The sequence below is a fragment of the Heteronotia binoei genome, chromosome 4, assembly GCF_032191835.1.
Source record: "Heteronotia binoei isolate CCM8104 ecotype False Entrance Well chromosome 4, APGP_CSIRO_Hbin_v1, whole genome shotgun sequence".
Classification (NCBI taxonomy): Eukaryota; Metazoa; Chordata; class Lepidosauria; order Squamata; family Gekkonidae; genus Heteronotia; species Heteronotia binoei.
In genome coordinates, this window is record NC_083226.1 from 21985743 (window position 1) to 21997333 (window position 11591).

Genomic DNA, 11591 nt, shown 5'->3' on the forward strand with positions numbered 1-11591 from the left:
AGGGGAGAGAAATGAGGAGAATGATGTAAGCTGCTTTGGTCCATCCTCCCCCCCAGTGAAGAAAGACTGTCCTTTTCCTATGTAGAGATTCAGAGAGGGGGAAGGCAATGGAAAGCTGAAGTCAGAGGGGCAGATAAAGGGAAGGAGATAGGGTTGTCAACTCCAGGTTAGAAAATTGCTAGAGATTTAAGGAGTAGGGTCTGGAGAGGGTGGAGTTTGAGGAGGGTTGAGGCCTCAGACAGATACAATGTAATTTCCTCCTGGGCAACCACTGTTGCCAGTCTCCAGGTGAGGGCTGGAGATCACTCAGAATGACAACTGCTCTCCAGATGGCAGAGATAAGCTCCCCTTGAGGTGGAGGGGGGGAGTGAATGCCTTCACTTGGGTTGGTGGGAAGATAGCAAGGGTGGGGGAGACACTCAAACTGGGAATGGAGAACATTATTTGCTGCTCTGAGACAAGGGGAGGAAAGGCAATCAGGGGTGGCCAACGGTAGCTCTCCAGATGGTTTTTGCCTACAACTCCCATCAGCCCCAGCCATTGGCCATGCTGGCTGGACTCTAAACAGGTATGAAGTGAGTTACAGTCACAGTGCTAAAGCAGGGGTTAACATCACTGTACCATTTCCCCAATAACAAAGGCCACACACATTTCTATCAACTGTGGTCAGAAAATAAGATAGATATTATATGGGCAGAGGCAGAAGGATTTATAAGCTCCAAGACAATGGCAAAAACTACTTAAAATGTATGTTTGTGAGTACGATAAAGACTGAAGTTCAATGTGAATCTGGTTCTTGATGTCCCAAAGAACTGTCAAAATGGCCCTCTTAGATGTGCACAGGGATTGATTTGTAGAAAAATAGGTGGCAGAGCTCATTAGCATATACCACGCACCCACCCACCCCCAGCCAAAAGCAACCCGACACAAGAAAGGAGAGCCCCGTGCGAGCGAGACTTGTTTGGGTTGGCTAGAGATCTAGCCAGCCCAAGCAAGTCTCACTCACCTGGGGCTCTCCTGGGCCTCGCCCCTTCCACAGTCAAAAGGCCAACAAGCCACCCACCACCCAAAATCACATAAGAAGTGGAGAAAGGGTCTAGGGGTTAATGAGGGCTGCTGGGGGCATGGCAAAGCCCCTGGTGACTGGCTGGCTGACTGCCTATCTCCTAATCCAGGGATTGTTATACAGCTGCACCTACTATTCAATGGACAAGGTAGGAAGGGAGGAAGAGGGGGAGCCGTCAAAAAGGTTCAGGAGCTGCTCTCCTGTGAGCTCCTGCTGAATCTGAGGCTTGGTTATGCAAGGCAGAAGTGTACAACATGATACCTACTCAGTAACAGAACCCTCCACTGATTTGCATCTCACACCCTGTATATCAAACCATGACTATTAACACAGTCCCAAAAGCCAGAATTTCCCCTGCGAAACGTCGCACAGAAACCAGGAGAGACACCATTGGATTCCTCTTCCTCCCCTCTTGGAGATTTCTCTCTGAAGATGATGGTGGTGGACAGAAACCTGTTTTCCCCGCTGGGCATATTTTTTCTAATTGTATTTGGAATCAAGTCCATTGTTTCCCTGTTAGGGAATGGATTCATCCTAGCCGTGAATGGCCAGAGCTGGCTCCGCAGCAAGAAGATGCTCCCTTGTGAGTTCCTCTTAACCATTCTGAGCCTCTCCCGTTTTCTCTTGCAGTGGGTTATTGTGAGCAGCCAATTTGTGTATTTCAGCTCTCCAGAGACATACACATATGGCATAAATCAGCAGGCATTCTCTCTTAGCTGGATGTATTTGAACATAGCCAGTCTCTGGTGTGCCACATGGCTCAATGTCTTCTACTGTGTGAAGGTCATCAACTTTGCCCACCAGTTCTTTGTATGGCTGAAGCCTAGAATTGGGGTATTGGTATCCAGATTCCTTGGAATATCACTACTAGCTTTCATCATCTGCTCCGTTCCTCCAATCATGACCTATTACGAAGAGAAAAACTGCCGCAATCACATCGGAACTCTAGCAGAGGACATCAGCCGAAGCGAGACTTGTGGCAGCCGTTTACTTACAAAGTTAAGTCCTCTCCAGTTCTCTTTTACTGCCATCAATTTTAGCATCTGCTTAATGGCATCCCTTGTTTTGCTTCTCTCTTTGTGGAGGCACACGAGGAATCTAAAGAAGGGTGGCCTCAGCCCCAAGGACCTCAGCACTAAGGCCCACCTCAGAGTCATGAAGCCTTTGCTTCTCTTGCTCTTCTTCTACATTGTACATTTTCCTGCCATGATCATTGTTATGGGCGATATTCTCCAGTATGGTAAGCTTGAGCGGCTGATTTCTGACATTGTCCTGGCTTCGTATCCTTCTGCTCACTCCGTCATCTTGATAGTCACCAATCCCAAGCTGAAAAAAGCATACATCCATATTCTAAACCTGAAAAGAAGTGCTTCCTAAACAGGAGGAAAAGGTGGTGATTCTGTGTGTCTTTTTTATCTTGTCCATTTCTATTCTTTTTGTCATTCTGCCGCAAAATGCTTATAGTGCTGAAACTACGGAGCAAGCTGTCACGAGCACTGCTTTCAGTATGAACAAGTAAAGTGAAATATGCAGTGCAAGAACGGAAAGTAGTTAATGCCTACAAAACACATGATGCAGTATAACGGAACAAAATACACATGTGCATGTTAACTATGGAGGGATAGAAAAGTGGAGAAAATTGGCACATGCACAGAAAAACAATTCCCAGATATACTGTACAGACAACTCAGTTATTCCATGCTTGCTGTCTCTTCACATTAAGCACATATCTTTAAAAAACAGGGAGAAGGGATGCGCAGATAACACAATGGATTCCTCAATCAAGATAACAGGAATGCAGTAAAACAAATTGTTTACTCCTTCACCAAAACTATGGCTCATACTTATGCAAAAAAATGTAACATTACAACCAGTCCTGAGTAAACAGCTTTCGGTAAAAACCAAATGAGATAGCTGAGACTTGAGGCAGAAAGAAAGGCTTGGTCATGCAAATGGAGTCATGCCCCTCCCCATATACATGCAATGGAATGCACAGCCTGTCATAGGTTGGAAAAATAACTTCGAGGATTTGCATCTCTCTGTGTAACATGACCTATTTGAATACCCAGCAGATGCTCAACCAGACAGAAGCAAGCAAACTCAAAAAGAGAGACAGAACTTGGTCTGTCTTGGACAATAATGAGTCACGAAATTTCATTGTCCCTTAGGACTCTTTATCTGTCCGTGTTTAGCACGATGTCCATTGTAGCCTTACTAGGGAATGGATTTATCATCGTTGTGAATGGCTACAGTTGGCTCCAGAGTCGGAAACTGATCCCTTGTGGCCTTCTCCTGACCTGTCTGAGCCTCTCCAGGTTTCTAATGCAGGGGCTTCTCATGACGAACCGATATCTCTATCTCAGCTCTCCAGGGACTTATGAGTTTAGCTGTACGGAGCAGATCATAAACATGGCCTGGAACTACTGCAACATGGCCAGCTTCTCGAGCGACACCACTCTCAACGTCTTCTACTGCCTGAAGATCACCACCTTTGCTCACCCCCCGTTCCCCTGGTTGAAGTCGAGAATTGACAAGCTCGTGCCACAACTGCTTGCGATACCCTGCATTGCTTACGTGCTTCTCTCTCTCCCTTCGTACATAGCTTATGTGAAGGCAGGACAATGCAACGTTCTGACAGCAAACGGGACAGAGTGGAGAAACCCAAAAACCAATGAAGTGTTTAAGTTCTTGGCTCCTGCTCAGTTCACTCTCCCTGCCCTCTGTTTCGCCGTATGCTTAGCCGCGTCCATTCTTTTGTTCGTCTCTCTGTGGAGGCATACGAGGAACCTGAAAAGGAATGGCCTGGACATGAAGGATCTCAGTACTCAGGCCCATCTGAATGTCATGAGGTCTCTGTTGTGCTTCCTTGTCTTCTTTGTTGTCTATTTCGTTGTATTGAATGTTACGTTTGCACATGATTTTCGGTTCGACAGCAGTGGAGAACTGATCACCATCATTCTGATTTCTTCCTATCCTTCTGCTCATTCAATCATCTTAATAGTGACCAATCCCAAACTGAAAGAAATGTGTGTCCGAATTCTGAACATTGTTAAAAGGTTCTCATGTTCTTCAAGCAGCGGCAGTGCCGAATAAAGCCCGCATGAGGCAAAAGCCACCGAGCGCACAGTTTGTAAGCACTTGCTGTATTTTGTCAGGTTCTGTTTCTACGAATACCATCGTAAATGGAACTAGCATTTAGTGTCTTACTGGATGCTCCCAGAAACCTCTCCCTTTCTTCCTCAACTCTGATCCCCCTGTTTCCGATGGAACACACACACTGCATTCACATTTCAGTCCTGACCTGGCCTTTTTTTGGTTATGTTGGAGTGCTAACCTGTATTGTGAGATAATCTTTGTAATATAAACGTTGAGCATTTAGGTGTAAAATGTACAAAGTTCAGACTCCTTAGAGAGTCTCATCTTGCCTTTTTGGGTGGTGTGGAAATACACCTACTATCTTTGTCAAAGGTCTCAAGTCCCCCATGTAGGTGAGAGCTATACAGATACATTATTTGTAGACAGGTAATCCGTGTAATGATATCTGTACTTCTAAAGATAAAGGTAGTCCCCTGTGCAAGCACTAAGTTGTTATTAACCATGGGGTGACATCGTATCATGACATTTTCTTGGCAGACTTTTTACAGGGAAGTTTTCCATTGCCTTCCCCAGTCATCTAAACTTTCCCCACAGCAAGCTGGGTACTCATTTTACCAACCTTGGAAAGATGGAAAGCTTAGTGAACCTTGAGCCAGCTACTTGAAACTCAGCTTCTACCGAGATCGAACTCAGGTCATGAGCAGAACTTGGACTGCAGTACTGCAGTTTATCACTCTGTGCCACGAGGCTCTCTTTGTCTTTCTAGCTTGCATCAAAAACCATCATTTAGGGATCGCCAACATGAATTCCATCGGAAGGAGGAGAGGTAAAAGTTTCCAGATTTGTACAGTAGTGTGGGTGGGCTACAGCTATACCGCATTTCAGCTTAGTTGCACAAGCCATGTAGTATGCAAATAATTTTGATGCCACAAAGACTGCATGAATTCCAGACGACGTTAACATGGGAAATGACTATGAGTGGACCTTCCAACGTTGTAATTGTTAATTAAAAGGAGATGCAGGCAGGGAAGACTCCAAGTATGTTTGGAGCATTAGTGCATAGAGAAGTGTGTATCTCAGCAGGCTCATTTCTTCTGGAATGCTTCCTCGCATGCTTCTGTCTTTGCAAATCTTTGCTGTAGGCTAACAAAAGCAAAGTGTTCCCTCTACGCCAACTAAGACTTTTAAAAACGTATTGCATACAAGAGTAGTACTTCAAGATTTCAGGAGATCTGCTGGCATATTTTCCAATGTGCTTTGTCATTTATTTTGCGGATAGTCCTTTACATCCATTAGTTCTTGTTCAATGCAGCACTATGCAGAGTAACTCCAATCTCAACCCATCAAAAATAGTGACCAATTTCCCACTCACCTTGTTCCAGTCTCGTTGCTCCTTTTCCCTGCGGGGCTCCTGCTGGATTTCGCACAAGCTGCCCTGAGCAGGCAAGTTGCCCCGCCCCTTTTCAAGGTCCCTCCTCAGCAGACAGAAACCGGTTTTCAAAGGATCCTGCCTGCTGTGGAGGGGACTTGAAGAGAGGCAGGGCAACTCGCTGGCCCGGGGCAGCTTGTGTGAAATCCAGCAGCAGCCCCGTGAAGAAGAAGAGAGAGAGTGGCATAAGGCGAGTGGGAAATCAGTCAGTAACTATTCACATCCAACAGACAATGTGTACACAGGAACTCAAGAGTGATTAGGCACAGGAAAATTCCATACACCAAAGAGTTCCGGTGGACAACTGATTGAGCTTTCTCAACTGGACAGGGAGTGAGATGAGACATGCATATGAAGGTCTGCCTCCTCTTGTCATCCTTGAGAAGACGCAGCCTTATTTTTGATACCTGACACTGAAGTAAGAGGCTTTACCCTAGCATTGTTCAGAAGGCACCATATGTTTTCGTGGGTGAGGGAATATCACATGCTTGTATGTGCTGTATCTGGCTGCATTGTTCTACTGTGCTTAATAAACCAGTTGAATGGTATATCTAACCAGTTGTGTGTGGTTTGTCTCTATCCCATTGGAATCCTAACTGAACACAATGATTAACCTTTAGAAAGGAAGAGTTACAGTTACGGAACTCCTAGGACACCAGAATATTCCCACAGAGCACTCAACACACGGGCAACAATCAAATGCCCATAATGCAAGACCAGTGGCTTGTAGCCTACCACCCTGCTTAGCAATGTTGGAAGAACTCCTGAAGCAAAAGAAGTTGTCCTCCATTGGAAGAAGCCTTCATCCAAGGAGAGCTCCTTGAACCTTCAAACTAGGCAGAACAGAGTAGTAGGATAGAAGCCATTGGTTTTGACTACATTTGGGTGACTTTAGTGCAACAACTTGCCTCACAGGATGGTTGTAAGGATCAAACAAGGAACAGAGAACAATCTGTGTTGCTCTGAGGAACTTGAAGGAGAAGAATAAGAAAAGATTGGATTTACACCCCCATACTTCACTACCTAAAGCAGTCTCAGAGTGGCTTACAATCTCCTTTCCCTTCCCCTTCCCCTCCCCTCCCCAAAACAGACACCCTGTGAGGTGCAGGCCTCATTTTGGGCAGGAACTCACAGGAGCAGAGCTCTGGAACCACTAAGTTTTTATTGTGCTCTTTCTTTCTTACCACCACACCCGAGGTTTTTTGTAGCAGGAATTCCTTTGCTTATTAGGCCACACACCGCTGATGTAGTCAATCATCTAAGAGCTTACAAGGCTCTTCTTACAGGAAAGGAAAGGTTCCCTGTGCAAGCACCAGTCGTTTCCGACTCTAGGGTGACGTTGCTTTCACAACATTTTCATGGCAGACTTTTTACGAGGTGGTTTGCCTTCCCCAGTCATCTACGCTTTCCCCCCAGCAAGCTGGGTACTCATTTTACCAACCTTGAAAGGATGGAAGGCTGAGTCAACCTTGAGCCGGCTATCTGAAAACCCAGCTTCCACCAGGGATCAAACTCAGGTCGTGAGCAGAGCTTAGGACTGCAGTACTGCAGCTTTAACTCTCTGCGCCACGGGGTCTTACAGGGCCTACTGTAAAAAAAGGGGGGGAGCCCTGCCCCCCTGCAAATACTTGCTTCTGGGCTCCATTGTTCAAACCCCCTGTGAAAATTTTGCTGAACTCTAAGATTTGATATCCTTTCTATTTCTAAAAATGGGGAAATAACCAAAGCAAGACAGATGGAAATCTTCATCATGCCACTGTGGCCACACAGGAGAAAGTAATTTTAAAAGTATGATGGGAGTAAGGTTTTTTAATGACAATTATAATTCAAGAAGCATTTTAAGGTAGATGCTAAGCTCCTTGCTAGAATTTCACCCTTGCATGAAAACATAGTCACTTTCAAACAATACATTCCACAAAGGCATCCTCATGCAGCATTAAAAGCTGATCCATGGATTGGAGAAGAAACAATGGCTTCTATAGTCCTTCACTCCACACAGTGCTCATCTTTTCCACAGAATGTATGATGCAAAATGGAAATCCTCTTCCTGATGTCCCAAAGCACTGTGAGAATGGCCCACCGCAAGTTGTTATACTCTGGGTTGTGCAAGTCTGGAAAAAAAATCTCTGGGCAGATGTGTACAACGTGATACCTCACTGCATCACTGGTAAAAGAATACTCCATAGATTTGCATCTCACTCTCTGTACATCACGCTACAACTATTAATACAGCCCTCCAAGCCAGAGTTTTCTCTGCAAAACATCACACAGAACCCAGAAGAGCAACAGTTTAATAATTACATATACGTTACATAGTCGAAACAGAGCAAGAGCTAAACTGCACAGCATCAGTAGTACTGTAATTCATGGCAAGATCTGCTTCTTGACGTTTTTGTTGCTGCAAAAACAAGGTGGGAAGTGTTTTGATTACAGACACCTAGAAACATAAGTTTCAAAGAAAAATTTCCAGCTCTTTGCATCTCTATGTCCACCACTGCCTGTTCAGAGGATTGCCTTTTAGTCAGTTAAGTTTAACTTGCAAACATCATACATAATGCATATTTAAAAGACTACTGTCGCGGAAAAAAGAAATATACCTATTTAAACCAATGTTGCATCTACTGTTCATGACACTGAATGCCAGCAAGATGTAATAAGAAACCCAGATTTTGTGGTTCCTGAAACATTCAGATATAACATGAACATGGCCCAATATCTTAAAAATATAGACTATCCCCCCGTATAGAAGGGCTTTTACCCTTGGCAGGTGCAATGCTATGCCATCTAAAGTAACAGAAGGGAGATATCGAAGGACCCCATACAGTGAAAGAATCTGCGCATGTCCCATGGGTGAGGTGAAAATATTCTCATTCATTGATCCCTCTATAAGGAAGTCAGGGACAAGACAATTCTCCCTATTCTGGAACAGTCTAAGGTGCTAACAGAAAAGATATATCTGGGGAAATTGTTGATTGATGATAGGGTTGCCAAGTCCAATTCAAGAAATATCTGGGGACTTTGGGGGTGGAGCCAGGAGACTTTGGGGGGTGGAGCCAGGAGACATTAGGGGTGGAGCCAAGATCAAGGCTGTGACAAGCATAATTGAACTCCAAAGGGAGTTTGGGCCATCACATGTAAAGGGACGGCACACCTTTTCAATTCCTTCCTTCCATAGGAAATAATGAAGGATAGGGGCACCTTCTTTTTGGGCTCATAGAATTGGACCCCCTGGTCCAATCTTTTTGAAACTTGGAGGGTATTTTGGGGAGAGGCACTAGATGCTATCCTGAAAATTTGGTGCCTCTACCCCAAAAAACAGCCCCCCCCCCAGAACCCCAGATCAATTATCCATGGTTTTCTGTGGGAATAAATCTCCATAGGGAATAATAGAGTTCCCAGCAGACATTTCCCTCCCCTCCCCCCGCTTTCTGACGACCCTGAAGCGGGGGGAGGGTCTCAAAACTGGGGGATCCCCTGCCCCCACCTGGGGATTGGCAACCCTAATTTATGAAATACCAGCGACCACTAGAATGACAGCTAGGTTTTGTGCCTAAGTGATCAAACAGAAGAATAGTTTTGAATAATAGTTGCTTTTCCTTTTGGTGTAGACTTTGTGGAGCTATTACAAATGACTACTGCTATGTACTAAAATTTTATCTACATTTTAACGCTGCTGTATTATATATGGACATGTATTTTAGTAGTATACCTCTGATAAATTGGTACATTTTATTTTTTCCTTTTTTTGATGCATTTGTGCTTTTTATCTGGTTTATGACTGTTATAATCTAGCTATCACTTATTGTTCTATAGTACAATGTAATAAAAGGCAAAAATGAAAGCAAAATTCTGTTTTCTCTTTGGAAGCAAATTGAAATGGAAAAGAGAGTGGTTGAAGACGAAAAAGTATAGAGAAGCAAAGGAAAGGAGACAAACGGAAGGGATGTGGCTGGAGGAAAAAGTGGCTGAACCAAAGAGGAACGGTGTCTAAGTTATGCTTTTTCACGCAGGGCCCAATAAAAACCGGGCTCTACATGGCACAAGGCCGTTTCTGCCCCCACTTCTAAACTGGGCACCATCAGCATATCAGCCTTAGCTAAGAGGCCCATCCCAACTCACATGCAAACATAGTCACTTGCAGACAATACATTCTGCAATGACATCCTCCCATAACATTAAAAGATGGCTAGACTGCAGAAGAAACAATGGCTTCTACAGTACTTCATACAACACAGTGCTCATCTTTTCCACAGAATGGGTGAGTGTATGATGCAAAATGGGAATCTTCTTCCTGATGTCCCAAAGCATTGTTGAGAACGGCCCACCACAAGTTGTTATGCTCCTTGTTGTACAAGTCTGGAAAAAAATACCTGGGCAAATGTATACAACATGATACCTCACTGCATCATTAGTAACAGAATCCTGCAAAGATTTGCATCTCGCTCTCTATATATCATGTTACAACTATTAATACAGCCCTCAAAACCAGAGTTTTCTCTGCAAAACATCACACAGAAACCAGAAGAGCCACAATTCATTTGCCTTGTTTCCATCTTAAGAGATTTCTCTCCAAAAATCTTAAGAGATTTCTCTCCAAAAATGGTAATGATGGACAGGGATCTGTTTTCCCCACTAGGAGTCTTTTTTATCATCATTTTTGGAATTGAGTCCATTGTTTATATATGGAATTTATTACTTTTACTAACAGAAGAAACAGAACAAATGAACAATACACACACATACACATATATATGTTACTGTGATTATACATAAATGATCATCTTTCATGAACACAGACATGCCCACAGATAAAATGATAAACAATCATTCCTCTGTTGTGTCTAACTGCATATTATTCTGTATATTACAATTATCAAACCAATTACAACCAGCTGTTAAGTTTCTTAAAGAACCAAAGTAAAAAAACAAGAAAATAGAATAAAGGTCAAAACAATGTTGTTGTAAGTTTGTTACTAGGCTTCCCAAACCTCCCGCTTCATGTTGTAGAGCTCCTGAGCCGTTTGCAAAATGTCTGCCCCTTTAAGGCTGGACAGGAAGCAGGAAGCAGGAAGGGCTTCTGAGGACGGCCCCTCCCTTTCTTTTGCTTTCCTTTTCACAGGAAGTAGAGTTGTCCGGAGGAAGATCTGGTAAGTGTGTGTGTGTGAGAGGGAGGGGGCAGGGGATTCCCTAGTTTGGAGGCCCTCCCCCCCTTTAGAAAGCGGGGGGGGGAAATGTCTACTAGGCACTCTATTATTCCCTATGGAGAACGATTCCCATAGGGAATAATAGGAAATTGATCCGTGGGTATTGGGGGCTTTGGGGGAGCTATTTTTTGAGGTAGAGGCACCAAATTTTTAGTATAGCATCTAGTGCCTCTCCCCAAAATACCCCCCAAGTTTCAAAACGATTGGACCAGAGGGTCCAATTCTATGAGCCCCAAAATATGGTGCCCCTATCCTTAATTATTTCCTATGGAAGAAAGGCATTTTAAAAGGTGTGCTGTCTCTTTAAATGTGATGGCCAGAACTCCCTTGGAGTTCAATTATGCTTGTCACATCCTTGTTCTTGGCTCCACCCCCAATGTCTCCTGGCTCCACCCCCAAAGTCTCCTGGCTCCACCCCCAAAGTCCCCAGATTTTTCTCTAATTTGACTTGGCAACCCTATTTGTTACACCGGGGTGTTTTGGCCTTTATTCTATTTTCTTGTTTTTTTACTTTGGTTTTTTAAGAAACTTAACAGATGGTTGTAATTGGTAGATATAAGGCTTAATGTGCAAGCGGTTAGTTGAGAATTTCTCCAGGTTGGGTGCTGTGTGTTAGTGATCCTATGACAAATTATGTGAATAATAAAATGACTATTTTGTATTTGGAAACATTGTAAGTACTGGCAGAGACTGACCAAGAGAGAGATCTTGGGGTCGTGGTAGATAACTCACTGAAAATGTCAAGACAGTGTGCGTTTGCAATAAAAAAGGCCAACACCATGCTGGGAATTATTAG

At 43.9% G+C, this 11591-nt stretch overlaps 2 protein-coding genes across 2 annotated transcripts; both read left to right on the forward strand.

Moving 5' to 3' along the window:
* Window positions 1–1498: 1498 nt before the first annotated feature.
* LOC132570072 (taste receptor type 2 member 8-like) lies at window positions 1499–2443 on the forward strand. Its single transcript, XM_060236513.1, has one exon. It carries the CDS (start codon window positions 1499–1501, stop codon window positions 2441–2443), a length of 945 nt encoding a protein of 314 aa, XP_060092496.1.
* An 819-nt stretch (window positions 2444–3262) lies between these two features.
* LOC132570073 (taste receptor type 2 member 7-like) lies at window positions 3263–4159 on the forward strand. Its single transcript, XM_060236514.1, has one exon. It carries the CDS (start codon window positions 3263–3265, stop codon window positions 4157–4159), a length of 897 nt encoding a protein of 298 aa, XP_060092497.1.
* The last annotated feature ends 7432 nt before the right edge of the window (window positions 4160–11591 follow it).